Here is a 17,336-nt window from a genome sequence, read left to right on the forward strand (position 1 = left end):
TTTTGTTATTGTTAGAATTAATAGCATTTAACAATAATTTAATTATTGAATTAAACTATTTTTGCACTATATAATATAAAATAAATGTGTACAAACGAATTAGTGAAGTGTTAGTGGATATAAAAGTGGAAAATATAGGTGTATAATTCATTTGAAATCGAAAAAATGCGTACTTTAAATAGTTGAAATTTTCAACTTTAAACGTAAATATCTCGAAATATATAAGTTTCCCGCGGCTATATCTATATATATTCTTGATCTGGAGGATCTCCTCTATCCGCCCATACCCATTTTATCCCCGAAAGCCTGGGACGTTATACTAAAGTTTTCCCAACTATTCAAATGTGTTACTTAAAATATATAAACAATATATCTACCGTATTTTATAAGCTAAAGATATTGCAACTTCAACAAATAATTTGTTTTAGAAATCTATATATTTAAAAACTAAGCTAAGAACTGTGTAGGTAATTTTTTATGTAAAGAATTATAATAAAATATTGTACATATTTTCATCGCTGAATGTTGATATAAAAAACGTAAATAAAATATGTGATTAAATAAATGTATACCTTATTTAGAGACAACATTGGTCAGTAGCTATTTCTTAAAATACAAGGTGCGTTCCAAAGTAAACAGGACTTTAAAAAATAAAGACAGAACAAATGGTTTTATCGGCAAAATCAATTAATTTTATTCTAAAGAGTCTCCTTCTGCTTTAATACAGCTTTTTGCACGGTCCAAAAGTATGTCGAGCGACATGTTTAGGCTCGTTGCCCGGTATGGCCGCCAGTATGCCAGTGCAAGCCTTTTAAATGGCCTCCACGTCTGCATAACGCTTTCCTTTCATCGGCAAATGCATTTTTCCGAAAAGGTAGAAGTCGCACGGTGCCATATCAGGTGAATACGGGGAGTGGTTGATTGTTAAAATGTGATTTTTGGTCAAATAATCGGCCACAAGCGTCGATCGATGAGACGGCGATTAATCGTGCAACACACGCCAACTTCCATCTTCGCGATATTCGGGCCGAATACGACGCACCAAACGCTTCAAAACTCCAAGGTAGAATACCGCATTAACGTTTTGGCCGGGTGGAACAAATTCTTTGAGGACAATACCCTTGAAATCATATAAACAAATCAGCATTGTCTTCACTTTTGACTTTTCCAGGCGCGATTTTTTGGGTTTCAACTGATTTCTCATTTATGTCCTCACGACCACTTTGAAAACGTTGAAACCACTCGTGCACTCTGCTACGGGATAGGCAATCATTGCCATAAACTTGTTTCATCAATTGAAACGTTTCGGTAAAAGTTTAACCAATTTTAGAACAAAATTTAATGTTGGCACTTTGTTCGAAGCTCATTTTCGCACCGATGACAAGGATGACATGATGCGAGACTCTTTCGTTTTCGCTGATTTTTCTGTTATTCTCTTTCCCTGATTATTAAAATCAGGGAATTTCGAACAGCTGATGTCAAAAAAGGCGGGATGCCAGAAATAAACCAGCTAAAAATACCTATTAAAAGCAGTGCGAAACGAAATTTCAAGGAACGACACCAATACTTTTGAGTAACGTGCAACTAAATTTTATTTGTTAATTTAATTTAAAACGTTCATCATAAAACCATGATCTTTTATTATGACTTGTATTGTTTCTTTGTTATAAATTTTTTTATTTATATGCTATTTTTTTATGTTATATGAGTTTGGAAAAATTTTATAATATAAATACACGTATATAGGGATTTATATGCGTTATATAGGCATACTCGGGGACGAAGCACCTAAAAATAATATCGATATGCAAAATACCCAAAAACTTTTTTTATAATACCCAATCTATTTCCTTTCGACAGTGGCATGATTGGAAAATGTTATAAAAAATGTGGGTTTTGACAGCTCTCTCTCGATTCAAAGAGTCCGCATCATTTCATCCTTGCCGATGACAAAAACGTACTGACACTTAAAACGTAATAACTTCACTTCCAACATATGAATTTTTAATGGAAGCCGATAAAGGATAGCAGATTCTAACGCACTAATCGACATATAGATGGCGCCATTAGAGTTTACTTTGTTACTTTTTTACTGTTTACTTTGGAACGCACCTTCTACATACAATGATAATTTTTGCTTTATTGTTTAAATGATTTATTATGACTTGTATGGCAATGATAAGTTTTGCCTTTTTGATTATATGAATTATTATGACTTATAATATCAAATTCTGTTACACGAGTTATTCTTCCCGTCCACTCAGAGTTAAATTGAATTTTTAGTTTGTCCATTAATATGTTAATTAAAATGGTTAAAAATATTCCGCATATAAACCTATCTTAACATGGTATAATATCATATTTGGTTTACAGCATTAAACATCATTTTATAACCAAAATTGAAAATATTTATAAATAGTTATTACGGCGTTTTTTTTGTTCTGAGCAACGCGTTTAAACCCTCGCCACCCTAACTCACCATGGCCACCATGTTGGTTTTATTGTGAACGTACGCCTCAGAGGTGGCGAAACTATTGTGAATGGGACTTTCGCTACTCCCTTATACCATGAATACTATGGTGTATTGCTTTTTGGTTCTGTTTTTGTAGAATGTAAAAAGGAATTCTTTCAAAAAATACGACTGTACAATGACTATTATCTACAAAGTTCAAGTGGATTCTATTCCAAGTGTAAATAAGAGTGTAATCAGCAGCATTTCGTCTAAAAATATAGTTGCGTATAGTCTGAGTGAAGAATTAGATGCCGGCTGTCACATATATGTATGCGATGTCATATCACCCTGGCAAATATATAGTGTGACGAATACGAAGAATCTGATAAGAGTTTTGGAATGGAATAGCAACGGAGAACTACTATTGGCAGGTTATAACAATGGACTTGTTGAAATATGGTCCACAAATAAGATCCTAAATATCTGGTATCAAGTATATAAAGTAAATTTTGATGGCGAAGATATAATATCAGCAAAATTCTTTCACAACGGAAAGAGTATATACTTTCATTCGCAAAAGAAGGACTTACCAACATATGCTGACAAATTTGAACGTCTGGAGTATCATCCGACGGTAGAACATTTCGGAAGTGCGCCAGCTGAAGGCGTTGTCGTTATCACCTCATCGGGATTAGTAGGCGCATTTATAACTCCACATAAAAAATTAAGTGAAACGAATAGCCATGCCATCGAACTCAAAGGAGTTACTCAAAGTATAGGTCTTTCTCGCTTTTACATATCGCTGTGCAGCATGTCTCATTGTCCTAGTAGTCAGCTAAATGTTGCACTAACATACAGTTGTAGACCCAAAATTGTTTATTGTTTTAAAGTGGCTTTAAATATGGATAATGACAATTTGTTTCTAAAATGTGAAGCTCTTCCTAGTATATTCTTTAATGCGGTCAATTACAAACAAATCTCTCACATTGGTTGGATTTCTTCGAACAAAGAAGACGTTCTGTATATCGGATATAATACTATAGAGGGGAGTTTGCTGGAGCAGTGGCACTTAAGCAAGAAACATCAAGCCGTTCATAAATTACTCCAAAAAAATAAGGGAGATTTCGTGCAGAGTGAAACGTGGGAAAACATTGCTAAGGTTCCATTTGGAATTGGTATAGCCAATGTATGCAGTTCTAAACTATTAACACAGACTACACAAATATTTGTCGTTTTAAAAGATAATACCATACAAATTGTCGAACCTGGTTTGAAAAAGGTGGCTTTGGTTATATCCGACCGATTAATGTCTGAAGATCGGTATAGTCCCTGCAAATTTGTGTCAGCAGACATAACACATATGAATCAATTACTTGTTCTCTTCGATAACTACGGTCAAATGTACGCCACGCAAGTAACGAATCCTGCAGCAGACAAAAATTACAAATTGAACACATTTTCCTTACAAACATCGCTGTTAGAGTATTGTATAATAACTGGTGTCGATGCAAGCGACATACTTATGTTAAATTTAAGTAATTTGGAAATACTTATTGAAAAGTTAACAGAAAATTTTACTAAACAATCTACAATAACGCGACACTTCTATTATTCTAATTTCTTGTGTATGAAGAGCAATATGTGTAGAATTCAATCAAGACAACAAGATTTTGATAATTTAATAATTTTGCATACCATATCCATAACGTTCAAAAGTTTACTACGCCCGGCAGATCTAAGTTGTCAGGACAAGGGTCCTGGGGATAATTTAGCTATGATACTACAAGATCCATCTACAGATATAGACAAAGTATTATTTAGTTTAGATGGCAAAGATTTCACTGTTGAGCCTTTAACATTGCAAAGTTTGCAACAACTCATACAATGGGTATCTGATTTGGCATTAAATATTCTGAAAAAGCTTCCGAATGAAGTTATTAAAGCGAAGATGAGTAAAAAACAAGGGTACGACATTAGCAGAGACAGCGTAGCTATTAATAGCATAAGAGAGCTATTAGTAATGACGCGAATATGGGGTCTCTTAAATCCACAATGCTTACCGACATATACAAAATCGGTCGAAAACATTGATGTTTTAGCTACCTTGTTTAGACTTTTGACCCGTTTGGCACAAAATACTACAGAACCCGATGACTTTTTATTAGATGAATGTAGTCTTTTATCTACTCAAGTCCTCATTCCTCAAAAACAATTTAACAATCCAGCTACATTATTAAATAATCATCTACCACTTTACAAATCATATCCATTTATATTTGTGGCATCGATAGAGCCAGGTTGGTTGAAGGACGTCAATTACGAAGAAGTTGTATTTATTAGCGATATGAAGGATGGCGTCAGTAATCTGCACTTGGGAGCAAAAGTAAATGCACTTAGACACTGTATAAGATGCGGATTGATAAATAGTTTACTAAATTTATCTAAAACTTCTGCTATGAAAGCCTGGTGTCAGAGATGGTTATATTGCCATTGTGGGGGTTATTGGAAAAAATTGTAAACAAGAAATTAAAAACAAAATAAACGAATTTATTTCTAAAAATAAAATAATTTTTTCATATTCTAAGTACTGAAGAAGAAAATATGGTTTTAGTACAACATGTGCATCTTACTTAAATTATTTAATTAATTATATCCTAGCATTTGATTGTAATCTGATGGAGTTCGAAAATACCGATTTAATAACAAAGATGTTCTGTTCCCCAGGCGATAAGTGCAATTGTTCCATGGATTAAACCTACTCATAATTTCTTCCACATCTCCTTTGTTGAACTTATGTTTAGACGATTGGAAAGGCAATTGCGGTTCATACACAGCAATGTATCTGTAATCGTTAATAAAAATTATTCTTTCTTCGTATTTATTGAACAAACTTACTTGTCGTTCGCACCATAAATTCGTAAAGGATATCTAGCAATAAAAAGGCGTATTGCAATTGTCACAGCAATAAATCCCAACGAAAAATACCAAAGGTCATCTGGATGTGACACTAAACCCATAGACTCGAAATTGGCTGTTGAAAGTTTATACTCATTCGTTACGGTGTATATTGTTGCAGAAGAAATTATTGCTGCTGCCATTGTAGATATATACTTTGCAACTGTAACATACGTTTCCATTGGTGCCCGGTATATAAGTTCATACTCCGATGGCACACTGTCTTTTTTTATAAAGAAATCACGGTTTTTCATAACTGTTTTGTTATTATGAAAGTGATTACAGAGATTACGACCAACAAAACTACTAGGATTACATTTAATTAAATGATTCCTATTCTTAATGATATTTAGTGATTTTGAAAATCTGTGCTGGAACAACAGCAAACGCATTTTAATAAATAAAACCTAATTCAATTAAATATTTATCCTATTTTATAAGTTATACTATATACTGTAATAGAGCTGCAAATCAGTCGATTGGCTATCGATAGTTTTTGTCTCACTATCAATATTGTAACGGATTTCTCTATAAATCGTCTGCCTATAACTCACTCTTGAGTTCGATCACTAGATTGTTAAATTAAAGTGCCAATTTAATGGCTATACACTTATATTTATTCCAACAACTTAACACTTATTGCTCGATATTCGAGTTTATAACTTATTGCTTATGGCTTATTTGCTTTTTACATGGCAACACTCTAATTAGAACTGTGTCTGTTGCACAATCCGGCAGCCCTTATATAGTAAATTTAAAAAAAAAAGTTCGCTACTAAATCATTTTGGCAACTACGAATTCACTGTCTAGTTGCTTCTGGCAGTTTATCGTTCATTCGATTTTGTTCTATCATCTATGTTCGTCACACTGCCCTCCACCTAAGTCTGATCGTCCCGATTGGACATATTTGCGATACAAAACACAAAGCTTTTATGTCCACCATTTCGTTGTTGTTGTTGTAGCGTCAGAATTCTGCCGAGTTGACAGTCCTTGGCCGGAACAAATCCGGCTCCGTTCCGGTTACGTAGACCCGACTGTCGTGGTGCCCTCCCCCATCTCGTCTTCTAGGCTGGTGCTGACACCGTTAGCCGTCCTTCTCTTCTTGGAGTTGGTTCCATCCGTTTTTGGGATACTCAGTTTTTGGTACATCCCTTGACTTAAAGCTGACTCGAGATTCCATTCTTGATCAGAACGTAACTCCATTGGAACACCCACCCCAAGTTACCCACTTGTTGATGAATGCCTCCGTCATTGGTTCAGTCTCTTGGTTAGGAATTGTGCATACTTGTGGCCATTCATTGAAATGGTCCTTGACTACCAAAACATGACTATTTCCTAATTTATTGGTGGGGAACGGACCATCTTCATACACACCTATTTTCTCAACTGGCGCACGCGAATTGTGCTGTTTCATCTGCCCATGACTCCTGGACCTTGATCCTTTAGCTACAATGTTCTCAGCATATTTCGCAATCCTTTTTATAGCTGATTGACAACCAGTCCAATAAAACCTTTGCTTCAAATGCTCGAAAGATTTCATGTCTCTCAAGTGCCCTCCTCTTGGACATTTGTACTGCACGTTAAGAACATCAGGAATTCCAACCCTTGGAACAACCATAAGTACTCGGAAGGGCTGCTTATTTTCGCTTTTCCATACTCGATGCAAGCAGCCATACACTAACTTTGAACTGCTCCGCTCTGCCCAATATGATTTTGTGACTGGCCTTCCTGTAGTTATTTTTCCAATCGTTGTACATTGGTTCAACTCCACCTTATGTAATGCACCTTCCAATTCTGGATCTTCTTGCACAGAGTCATCCGTTTCAGGTTCAATTTTATGCTGATCTTCCACCTGTGATGGTATACACGCTTCCTGCTCTTCCAACTGTAAGGACACTTGTGCTGGTATCCAAGCTTCTTCCTCTTCTAACTGTGAGGAACCTTTTACTGGTTCACACGCTTCCTCCTCTTGCAACTGTGAGAACACCTGCCCTGACATACGCAGTTCCAGCTCTTTCGACTGTGAGGACCCTTGTACTGGTACACACGCTTCCTCCTCTTCCGACTGTGAGGACACCTGCGCTGGCATGCGCCCGTTCAGTTCTTCCGACTGCGAAGACACTTTTGCTGGTATACAAGCTTCTTGCTCTTCATACTGTGAAGATCCTGGTTCACATGCTTCCTCCTCTTCCAACTGTGAGGATACCTGCGCTGACATATGCGCGTCGAGCTCTTTCGGTGCTGACAAAACGTGCATGTTGCGCTGCGAACAGCTCTTCCAAATGCGTTGACAATCGCGTTTCTCGCTCTTTAAATTGTGTCGACATTTACGTCGAAATTTGGGATATTGCGGCAAAAACCATGTTTATGTCCACAATCTTTGACGAGCATTGAGCCTCTTCCTTTTCTTCCATCTTTGTTGTCTCTTCTTCTAATTCCATGTGAAAGACATATTCCTCAACATTAATGTTTTCCGCCTCCATGGCCTCTCTGAACCGTGATTGTAATCCATTTTTTAATCCATTTGTCGCCAAACCCCGTTGCTCCAGCTCCTTTTTCAGTTGTGGAATCTTCAGATCGTTAAACTTGGCAATTTTCAAATAATTATCTCCTTGGGAATTTATTTGACAATCCCACTTCTGACACCAATTGTAACGGATTTCTCGATAAATCGTCTACCTGTAACTCACTCTTGAGTTCGATCACTGGATTGTTAAATAAAAGTCCCAATTTAATGGCTACACACTTATCTTTATTTCTAATTCCAACAACTTAACACTTATTGCTCGTTATTCGAGCTTACAACTTCTTGCTTATAGCTTAATTGCTCTTATCACGACAACACTCTAACTAGAACTGTGTTTGCTGCACAATCCGGCAGCCCTTATATAGTAAATCTGTAACAAAACATTGCTTCTAGAACATTCTGGCAATTTATCGTTCATTCGATTTTGTTCTATCATCTATGTTCGTCACAATATTGTAACGGATTTCTCTATAAATCGTCTGCCTGTAACTCACTCTTGAGTTCGATCACTAGATTGTTAAATTAAAGTGCCAATTTAATGGCTATACACTTATATTTATTCCAACAACTTAACACTTATTGCTCGATATTCGAGTTTATAACTTATTGCTTATAGCTTATTTGCTTTTTACGCGGCAACACTCTATTTAGAACTGTGTCTGTTGCACAATCCGGCAGCCCTTATATAGTAAATTTAAAAAAAAAAGTTCGCTACTAAATCATTTTGGCAACTACGAATTCACTGTCTAGTTGCTTCTGGCAGTTTATCGTCGATTCTGATTTGTTCTGGTATTCGTTTTCGGCACACTGCCCTCTACCTAAGTCTGATCGTCCCGATTAGACATATTTGCGGTACCAAGCGCTGCAAGCCGTTCCAGATGAACCACCTTCATTTTATGCCGTGGTCTTCCAATGGTCTGTATGCGATAAACTACATCATTGAGTCGTTTAATAACCTGGTATGGTCCTTCCCAAATACACTGTAATTTGGGAGATAAGCCTTTCTTTCGTTATATAACAATACCCAATCGCCTTCAATAAAACGCTCAGAGTTTATTGCCTTGTCGTATTTTGCTTTCATCTTATCGCTCATAATTTTGGTGCTGTCTCACCATAGCATGTATATCCCTCATCTCGTCATCTAGGATGCTATTGAATTCCTTAGTATTCCTTCTTCGTTGGCGTTAATTCCAAATTTTAAATCAATCGGTAGTCGAAGATCATTACCAAAAATTACCCTTGCTGGAGTCTGCCCTTTGTTTCATGTACAGCAAACCGATAAGCCATCAGGAACAAGGATATATGGTTATCCCAATCTTTTTGATATTTGTCCAAAACTTTCCTCAAATGTTCTTCCAAAGTTCGATTTAATCGTTCTACCATGTTTGGTCAGAAGTTAATTCTATTGGAACACCACATCTCGATACCCAATTGTTGATGAATACATCCACTACTGTTCCTGCCTCTTGGTTAGGAATTGCGTATACCTCTGGCCATTTGCTGAAATAGTCTATGACTACCAAAACATATCTGTTTCCTAATTTACTGATAGAAAATGGACCAGCTACATCCATGGCTACTCGCTCAAACGGCGCATCTGAATTGTACTGCTTCATCTGACCATGACTCCTAGACCGCGGCCCTTAAGCATCAATGCACTCGACACAATTGGCGATCCACTCCGTAACTGATTGACGATAACCAACCCAATAAAATCTTTGTTTTAACTTCTCCAAGGTTTTAGTGATACCTTGTGCAGATCGTTGAGAGCTTCAGGAACTTTGACCATCTTCGCTTCGCTTTCCCATACGCGATGCAAGAGGCCAGACACTAACATGAAACTATTTCATTGTGCCCAATAAGCCTTTACGACTGGGTTTTCTGCAGCTATTTCTTCTCTCGTTGAACGTTTAGTCATCTCCAATCCGTGCATTACACATTTCAAATCTAGATCCTCTTGCTGAGATTTCCGTAGCTTCTCCGGATCCCAGTCTGATGTTATAGTCATTAATCGGACATCTATAATGTCTTCTTTGGCCTCAGCGTTTCGTTTACGTCCAACTGGGTTATTGGACTGGTTACAGTTGCATGCAATATGGCCACTTTTTTCGCAGTTGAAGCATTAAGGCACACCATCATTTTTCTTATGCGCTTCCGTAGATTTTTCCAGTGCTTTCTGCATGTTGTCAATTTTTTCAAGTAATTGGTTCACCCAAGTGTGCTCCTCTATTTCTACTTTGTGAGCTTTATATGTTTGATTGCAAAGCAGAGATGCAGTTTCCTGTGTCAGAGCATACGAAACGGTTTCTGCAAATGTCAATTTTGGACATGCTAATGCAGCGAAGCATGTAGTGTTATCTCGTATTCCATTGACGACAGTCTGAATTTTCGTGTCCTCGATGTATTCCATGGATTTATGTGCATAAGCTAAGTGAGCTAACCTCTCAATCTCTGTAGCAAACTCCTGTAGATACTTATTGGCTTTCTGGCGTCGATTTCGCAACTCCATTTGAAAGATCTGCTTCCTATGCTCACTACCATACCGTCTTTCTAATGCACCCATCAAGGTTTCATAGCTACTCGCCTCGAAGTGTCATTGCAGCAACAATCATGTTTATGTACCACCTTTGACGAGCATTGAGCCGCTTCCTTTTCTTCTATCTTTATCTCTTCCCCTAATTCCATGTGAAAGACATATTCCTCAACAATAATGTTTTCCGCCCCACCGTGATTGTAATTCAGTTAATGTTAAATGAGAAAAATAATGCTAAATTCAATCTTAAGAAATGTACGCCAACAGATTCGTATACTTACAATGCGCAAACGAATTTATATATAATTTTAAGATATTCTGCATATACAGGGCGGCTCACAAAACTAAACCGTAATAAGTTTCTTTTTTTTATCAATTTTTTTTGTATTGTATAGAAAATTTTAATTTTATTTTATACAATTAATTATTCCTCCATGCTCAGCCACGCATATTGGACACCTAATTAGAAAATTAATGCGGGCTGAAGGGTTGAAGTCCGGAGTGCCTCAAATATGTATTTAATGGACTGTTTCAGTTCAGTCAGATTTCTGGGTTTGATTTTGTTCACCTCTTGCTTGACATAACCCGATAAGAGAAGACCAAGCGGTCGCAAATATTCTTATACATATATACATATATGTTTAATTATGTGTGCATGTAAACAAATATGAAAGTACCCATTATAATTGTTAATTTGTCTACATGCAACTATGTATGTAAATATGTACACTCATTGTTTGATGGGAAATCAGAATCATACACACTCTTACAAACATACATCGAACATGGCAAGTGCAAAATCAACCCCTATTCAGATACAACGTGGCATGCGTAAAAGAAACAGAGTCAACAAGTCGTGTGCATATATACGGCAGATGTGTGTACAAAAAATTCAAATATTTACATACGCACTTATTTACATTTTTTGCCAAATACAGTCAATCCTGGTTAAGTGCCAAAGCCAAAGTTGCAGATTTTTTGTGCTTTGTAGTACATAAGCGATTGGGGTACTTAAGCGAGTGGTACCACAAAAATAATTTCTATGTATTTAAAAAAAAAAATTACCGTTTTCCTTAAAAAATTAAGAAAAAAAAACGTGAGATGCAGCAAGACACAGGCAGATAAGAGGGATTGGAGGAGTGATACTTAACCGGGGCTTACTGTATACATAAATCAGAGGAATATTGAATTATTTCTTTAAAAAGGTTCTTGAATTGTAAATCGACAAATATACTATGTTGCCACTTTTATTCTAAAATATTTTAATACTCATATTTGAGGGGTTGTCACTTTTCCCTTCTAGAGGGAATATCAGAAATTTGTTCAATTTATGATTTTTAGCTTTTGCCTTCGTCGCGAAAAGACGCTAGTAGGCAAAAGCATGCTCGGGGAGATGTGAGGGTATCTGTTTTTATGAATGAAGCGAGGTTGCTTGTTAAAAGTACGCCTGCGTTCATGAATGAAAATGTTGTTGTTGTATAATTTAATATAAATTTGGGCTTCGCCTATTTGGCTGACATATTGACTTGTGACGATTGTTGTTTTTGTAGAACAATGTTTGTAGTTTTTGCGGGTGACATATTTACATGTGTACGCACACACATATGTAGGTTGGTTTGTCTATGCATTATTTGTTCGGCAACTTTATGTCTACATACATATATGCGTGTACATATAAATCAATGCGCGCACATATAGTGTATTGATAAGTGATAAAATCATGATTTGAATTTCTGAGTGCGTACATTCAAATACATACGTACATACATATGACTATATAAGATTAATATGATTAAAGATGTACATATGTACATATAAATATATTGTAATAAATTTAATCACTATTATTATAATACAAAATATTTATTAGGAATGTATATTAGGTAGAAACTAAATAAAATTATTAAACGCCCAAATTGACTATAAATATTATTTCGAAATTCCATAATTTAATAGATTTTATCAGTTTTGCATGCATTCATAAAAATTCGCAAAATGATATTCATATCAATAAATATGTTTGCATATAAGCGTATAAGAATATAAGCCAAAAGGCTAACATGCAGCTGTAATATCAAAGCAAGTCTCTGAGCATAATTTTCATTGAATGCTCAGCTCTGTTCACTCGCTACTGTTAAAATTTCTCCTTGTTAGGTTTTGACAATTCACACACATATACGTTCTCTGATTAAAGTCCCAATTTAATGGCTATACATTTATCTTTATTCCAACAACTTAACACTAATTGCTCGATATTCGAGTTCATAGCTTATTGCTTATAGCTTAATTGCTTTTTACACGGCAACAACCTTATTAGAACTGTGTCTGCTGCACAATCCGGCAGTCCTTATATAGTAAATTTTTAACAAAAGTTCGCTACTAGAACATTCTGATACTACGAATTCGCTGTCTAGTTGCTTCTGGCAGTTTATCCAGAGAACGTATATAATAGAGAAGGTTCAATTGCGGACCAGCGTGTGAACTGTCAAAACCTAACAAGATTTTATTAGTGAATTTCACCAAATCTGGCTCTGAAGCAGAAATTTTAACAGTGGAGAGTGAACAGAGCTGAGAATTCAATGAAAATTATTCTCAGAGACTTGCTTTCATTTTACAGCCGCATGTTACTCTTTTGGCTTATATTCTTATACGTTTATATGCAATCATATTTATTCATATGAATATCATTTTGCGAATTTTTATGAATGCTTGCAAAACTGATAAGACTCTAATTAAATTATGTAATTTCGAAATAATATTTATAGTCAATTTGGGCATTTAATAATTTTATTTTGTTTTTACATAATATACTTTCCTAATAGAGATTAAATTTATTAGAATATATGTATATGTACATATGTACATCTTTTATCATATTAATCTTATATATAATCATATGTATATCTGCACAAGCGCATTTGAATGTGCGGATTCAGAAATTGAAATCATAATTTTATCATATATCAACATTGTTTTACAAAAACAACAATCGCCAAATAGGCGAAGCCCAAATTTATAGTAAATTGCACAACAACATTTTCATTCATGAACGGAGGCGTACTTTTAGCAAGCAACCTCGCTTCATTCATAAAAACAGATACCCTCACATCCCCCCGAGCATGCTTTTGCCTACAAGCTTCTTTTCACGACGATGGCAAAAGCTAAAAATCATAAATTGAACAAATTTCTGATATTCCCTCTAGAAGGGAAAAGTGACAACCCCTCAAATATGAGTATTAAAATATTTTAGAATAAAAGTGACAACATAGTATATTTGTCGATTTACAATTCAAGAAACTTTTTAAAGAAATAATTCAATATTCCTCTGATTTATGTATACAGTAAGCCCCGGTTAAGTATCACTCCTCCAATCCCTCTTATCTGCCTGTGTCTTGCTGCATCTCACGTTTTTTTTTTTCTTAATTTTTTAAGGAAAACGGTAATTTTTTTTAAATACATAGAAATTATTTTTTTGGTACCAGTCTCTTAAGTACCACAATCGCTTATGTACTACAAAGCACAAAAAATCTGCAACTTTGGTTTTGGCACTTAACCGGGTTTGACTGTATTTGTCAAAGAATGTGCGTATGTAAATATGCGAATTTTTTGTACACACATCTGCCCGTATATATGCACATGACTTGTTGACTTTGTTTTCATTTACGCATGCCACGTTGTATATGAATAAGGGTTGATTTTGCACTTGTCATATGCGATGTATGTTTGTAAAAGTGTGTATGGTTCTGTTGGTCAAAGTTATGTAAGTTTTTTTTTTGCACATTGGCATATGGGGCCGTCCATAAATTACGTCATCGATTTTTTCAGATTTTAGACCCCCCCCCTTCTCCCGAAATTGACGTCATTACTAGTTTTACAAAAAAAAACATTGCAGATTTGAGAAAAATATGGTATTATATGATTAAAACACGTGGTTATAAAATCACCTTTTATTATTATACTTTGGCAATAATCATTGATATAATATACTACTAAACTACTTTTTTACTTTTTCTTTTTTCCCACGGAGCTTTCACCCATTCTTTTAAATTCTGGATCACGGGTAATATCTCCATTTCCTCCCGATATTCGGTTTGGCTCGATTCATCCACGTCTTCAACCCATTCAACGTCAAGTGCCTGTCCCGTTACGCCGTCATGCAACTGTTGAAGGACTTCTATTCCTCGCCGTCCCAAGATTCGAGCACTACGACGAGGGGCCGCAGGACCTCCTGTTTCCTGTTCCATTAAACACTGAAACAAAAAAAGACTATAAGCACTTTATCGCTAAAATACTTTTTTGTACCTATGTAAAACAATACCTGATCCGGTGAACCGTGTACATAATCTTTCATATTTTTTTTGTGCTCCTTCATGGAGGTTTTTGAAGCAAAGTAAGTACCACATTTCGAACAGCATCTTTCCATTAGCTCGCCTTGTAACGTAGGACAGTAGAAGTCATATGGAAGTTTCTTAAAATGTCCAAGAGGTACATCCACTTTCAGTGCTATCTGAAGGTAAAGAGGACAGAAGCTGGCGTCCTCTTTTAAAGGAGGCGCTGCTTCCAGATTTGATGTAAGCAGCAGGGGTGGCGGCATAAATCCATCAGGGAGGATCTTGCGTAATTTGCTACGTGACATTGTGCAGCAAGCCAGATCTGAGCATTTGGAAATCTGTAACATATATTGAGACTCCTTAACGTGCTTGGTGTACCATTCAGGTCCAGGATGGGTGCCAATCTCCGGATCTGGTTTATCTGGACAGATATACTCTGCCACTACGCTTTCCCCGTCTATGACCATCTCGTTCCAAACGTTAGCAAGCGTTTCCCCGGCACATTTAAAATTCTTTTTCTCTAAATCGACGTCTGTAGTGCGCCGCTGGGTATCGAGATGACTGCCAAATTTATCGTGTGGAATTATTAATCCTGCAAGCTGGTGACTGAGTGGTGCCATTCTCCTTTCAACACGGTTAAACGCACTGCGTCCAGGTGCATTGCATGCTATTGCAATATAGTCCAAATTGTGGTCCAAAAAATGTCGCACAGCGTAGACAATGACTTTTTGGTAACGGGGATTTTCGTCAGGACCTCCGTCAACAGTGAAAATCAGCACTGGCTTCACCACCCCCGAGGGTGTTTTCAAAATACTCTTAAAGTTGTCAAGAGTCAATAATCTCTCGAAGTCTTGGGCGTGTGTTGCTGCAGTTGAAGACGAGTGTTTTCCACTCCTAATTGCTATGTATATTGGGCCGCTATAGGACACTCCGTCAGGCTGGCCAATCGGCTTTGTTTCATTAACCCGGCATCCGGCATAGACACTTGGGATCAACTTGTGTCCGGGTCCGACAACGAAGGTATGGTCTGGTAGGCGGACTAAATAGTCCATATGCATCATGAACGGTGCTTGCTTGTTAGCAGCAGTTAGGCCGATTGGTACCCTTTCTTTGTCGTCCTGAGATATAAAAGCTGAATCATCTCCAATCAGAGATGCAAGACATTCCAGTCTTCGGATGGAAGCGACGCAGAACGCAGTATCTGGGTGAGACTTATGATAATCTTCTTGAGCTCGAATCAAACGCACTGGAGCTGTTTTAACATGTCTTTTACCCTCCAATGAACTGGATTTGCGGGGTATGAGTCTTAAATATGTAGCTGAGCGGAAAATCTCAAAATCAAAACCTACATCAGTGAGTTTTTTGTGTAGGTCATCCAACGTGCGACAAGAACGAATTATCTTGCTTCTACGTTTCTCATCCACTGAACTTCCATACATGGCGATTTCGGCAATAGTTTTTATTAAATTGTCTTCATTTTCCAGCCGTGGGCGACCGGGATGCTCGTGTAAAGTTATTATCGATTCTGCTCCAGGATTTGTAGCTACCAAAGCTTGAAAAGCTTCTTTTTTTTCCTATATTTTTTTTGATGCTGTTTGGTTACTTTTTAGTTTCTCTAAATTCTTAGTTTCCTTTTTTATTGATTTCTTCGCCTCCTGAAGCTCAGCATATCCACTTTCAGTCAGTAATCCCCGATTTTCGGACTGTTCCAATTTGCTAATTGTTACTTGCAATGCAGCTATGCAAGTCTTGCTTGCATTTTCTGCGTGGGCCTTGTAGGTACGCGATTTCTTCGTAGTGCTGCTTTCATCCTCATCAGATGATAGAGTTTGATGAACCCTTTTCTGTTGGCAAGCCCCTTTAATGTCGTCATCCGAAATGTTGACCGCATACCCTTGCTGAGCGCTACCACAATCAGCACCGATTGTGAGTGGAAGAATAGCTTCTTTGGATCCACCCTGAAATAAAAATCATTCTAGGATTAAATACTGAACAATATAACAGTTCTTAAAATCTTGGGCAAAGCAACTGGATAGTTAAGTCTATTTGAAAGAATTAATAATTATTTACAGGTTGGGCTATAGCGTTATCTTCCAGCACAGTTGAAGATCCGAGCGAGGAGGTAGTTGGGAGCAGTGAGGACGAAGGAATCGATGCTGGAGACTCGCCAGAAAACGGCGCTATTGAAGTGCTTGCTTTTGTTTTATCCTGAAAAACCCAAAATTAATAAAGGTCATGTTAAATAGGTCAGTCTATAATTCTCAGAATATACTTAGGCCAGTTTTCAAAATTCTGTTGGTCTATGGTGTAAGATTGAACGGTTCCGAACAATTATATCTGGAACAGTTTCATCATAAAATCATAATTTATAACACACATAAAATGTACGTTCAATCGCTGAGTTTGAAAGAAAATATTAGGTTGAGAGGCTCTTATTTCTTTTGAACAGTCAAATACGTAAAAATAAAATATTTAAATAGGTTTAAGTATTTAATGACAAAATTTTTTTAGACTAGCTTTAATTCCGTGGTACTATTA

At 36.6% G+C, this 17,336-nt stretch overlaps 2 protein-coding genes and 1 long non-coding RNA gene across 3 annotated transcripts; 1 reads left to right on the plus strand and 2 right to left on the minus strand.

Annotated features, from left to right (window-relative positions):
• The first annotated feature begins 2,536 nt into the window (after positions 1–2,536).
• Positions 2,537–5,020, plus strand: MED16 (mediator complex subunit 16). The gene has a single exon (XM_014238161.3). The coding sequence runs from the start codon at positions 2,649–2,651 to the stop codon at positions 4,968–4,970; it is 2,322 nt and encodes a 773-aa protein (XP_014093636.1). The 5' UTR covers positions 2,537–2,648; the 3' UTR covers positions 4,971–5,020.
• Positions 4,979–5,890, minus strand: LOC106619865 (uncharacterized). The gene is made up of 2 exons (XM_014238162.3): positions 5,348–5,890; positions 4,979–5,294 (listed from the first exon to the last, which is right to left on the minus strand). Exons 1-2 carry the CDS (start codon positions 5,797–5,799, stop codon positions 5,096–5,098), a joined length of 651 nt encoding a protein of 216 aa, XP_014093637.1. The 5' UTR covers positions 5,800–5,890; the 3' UTR covers positions 4,979–5,095.
• An 8,514-nt stretch (positions 5,891–14,404) lies between these two features.
• Positions 14,405–17,087, minus strand: LOC118682758 (uncharacterized). The gene is made up of 3 exons (XR_011395837.1): positions 16,869–17,087; positions 14,786–16,756; positions 14,405–14,717 (listed from the first exon to the last, which is right to left on the minus strand). It is a non-coding gene; the product is annotated as an uncharacterized lncRNA (long non-coding RNA).
• Between the last annotated feature and the right edge of the window lie 249 nt (positions 17,088–17,336).

This window comes from Bactrocera oleae, chromosome 4 (assembly GCF_042242935.1).
Source record: "Bactrocera oleae isolate idBacOlea1 chromosome 4, idBacOlea1, whole genome shotgun sequence".
Lineage (NCBI taxonomy): Eukaryota > Metazoa > Arthropoda > Insecta > Diptera > Tephritidae > Bactrocera > Bactrocera oleae.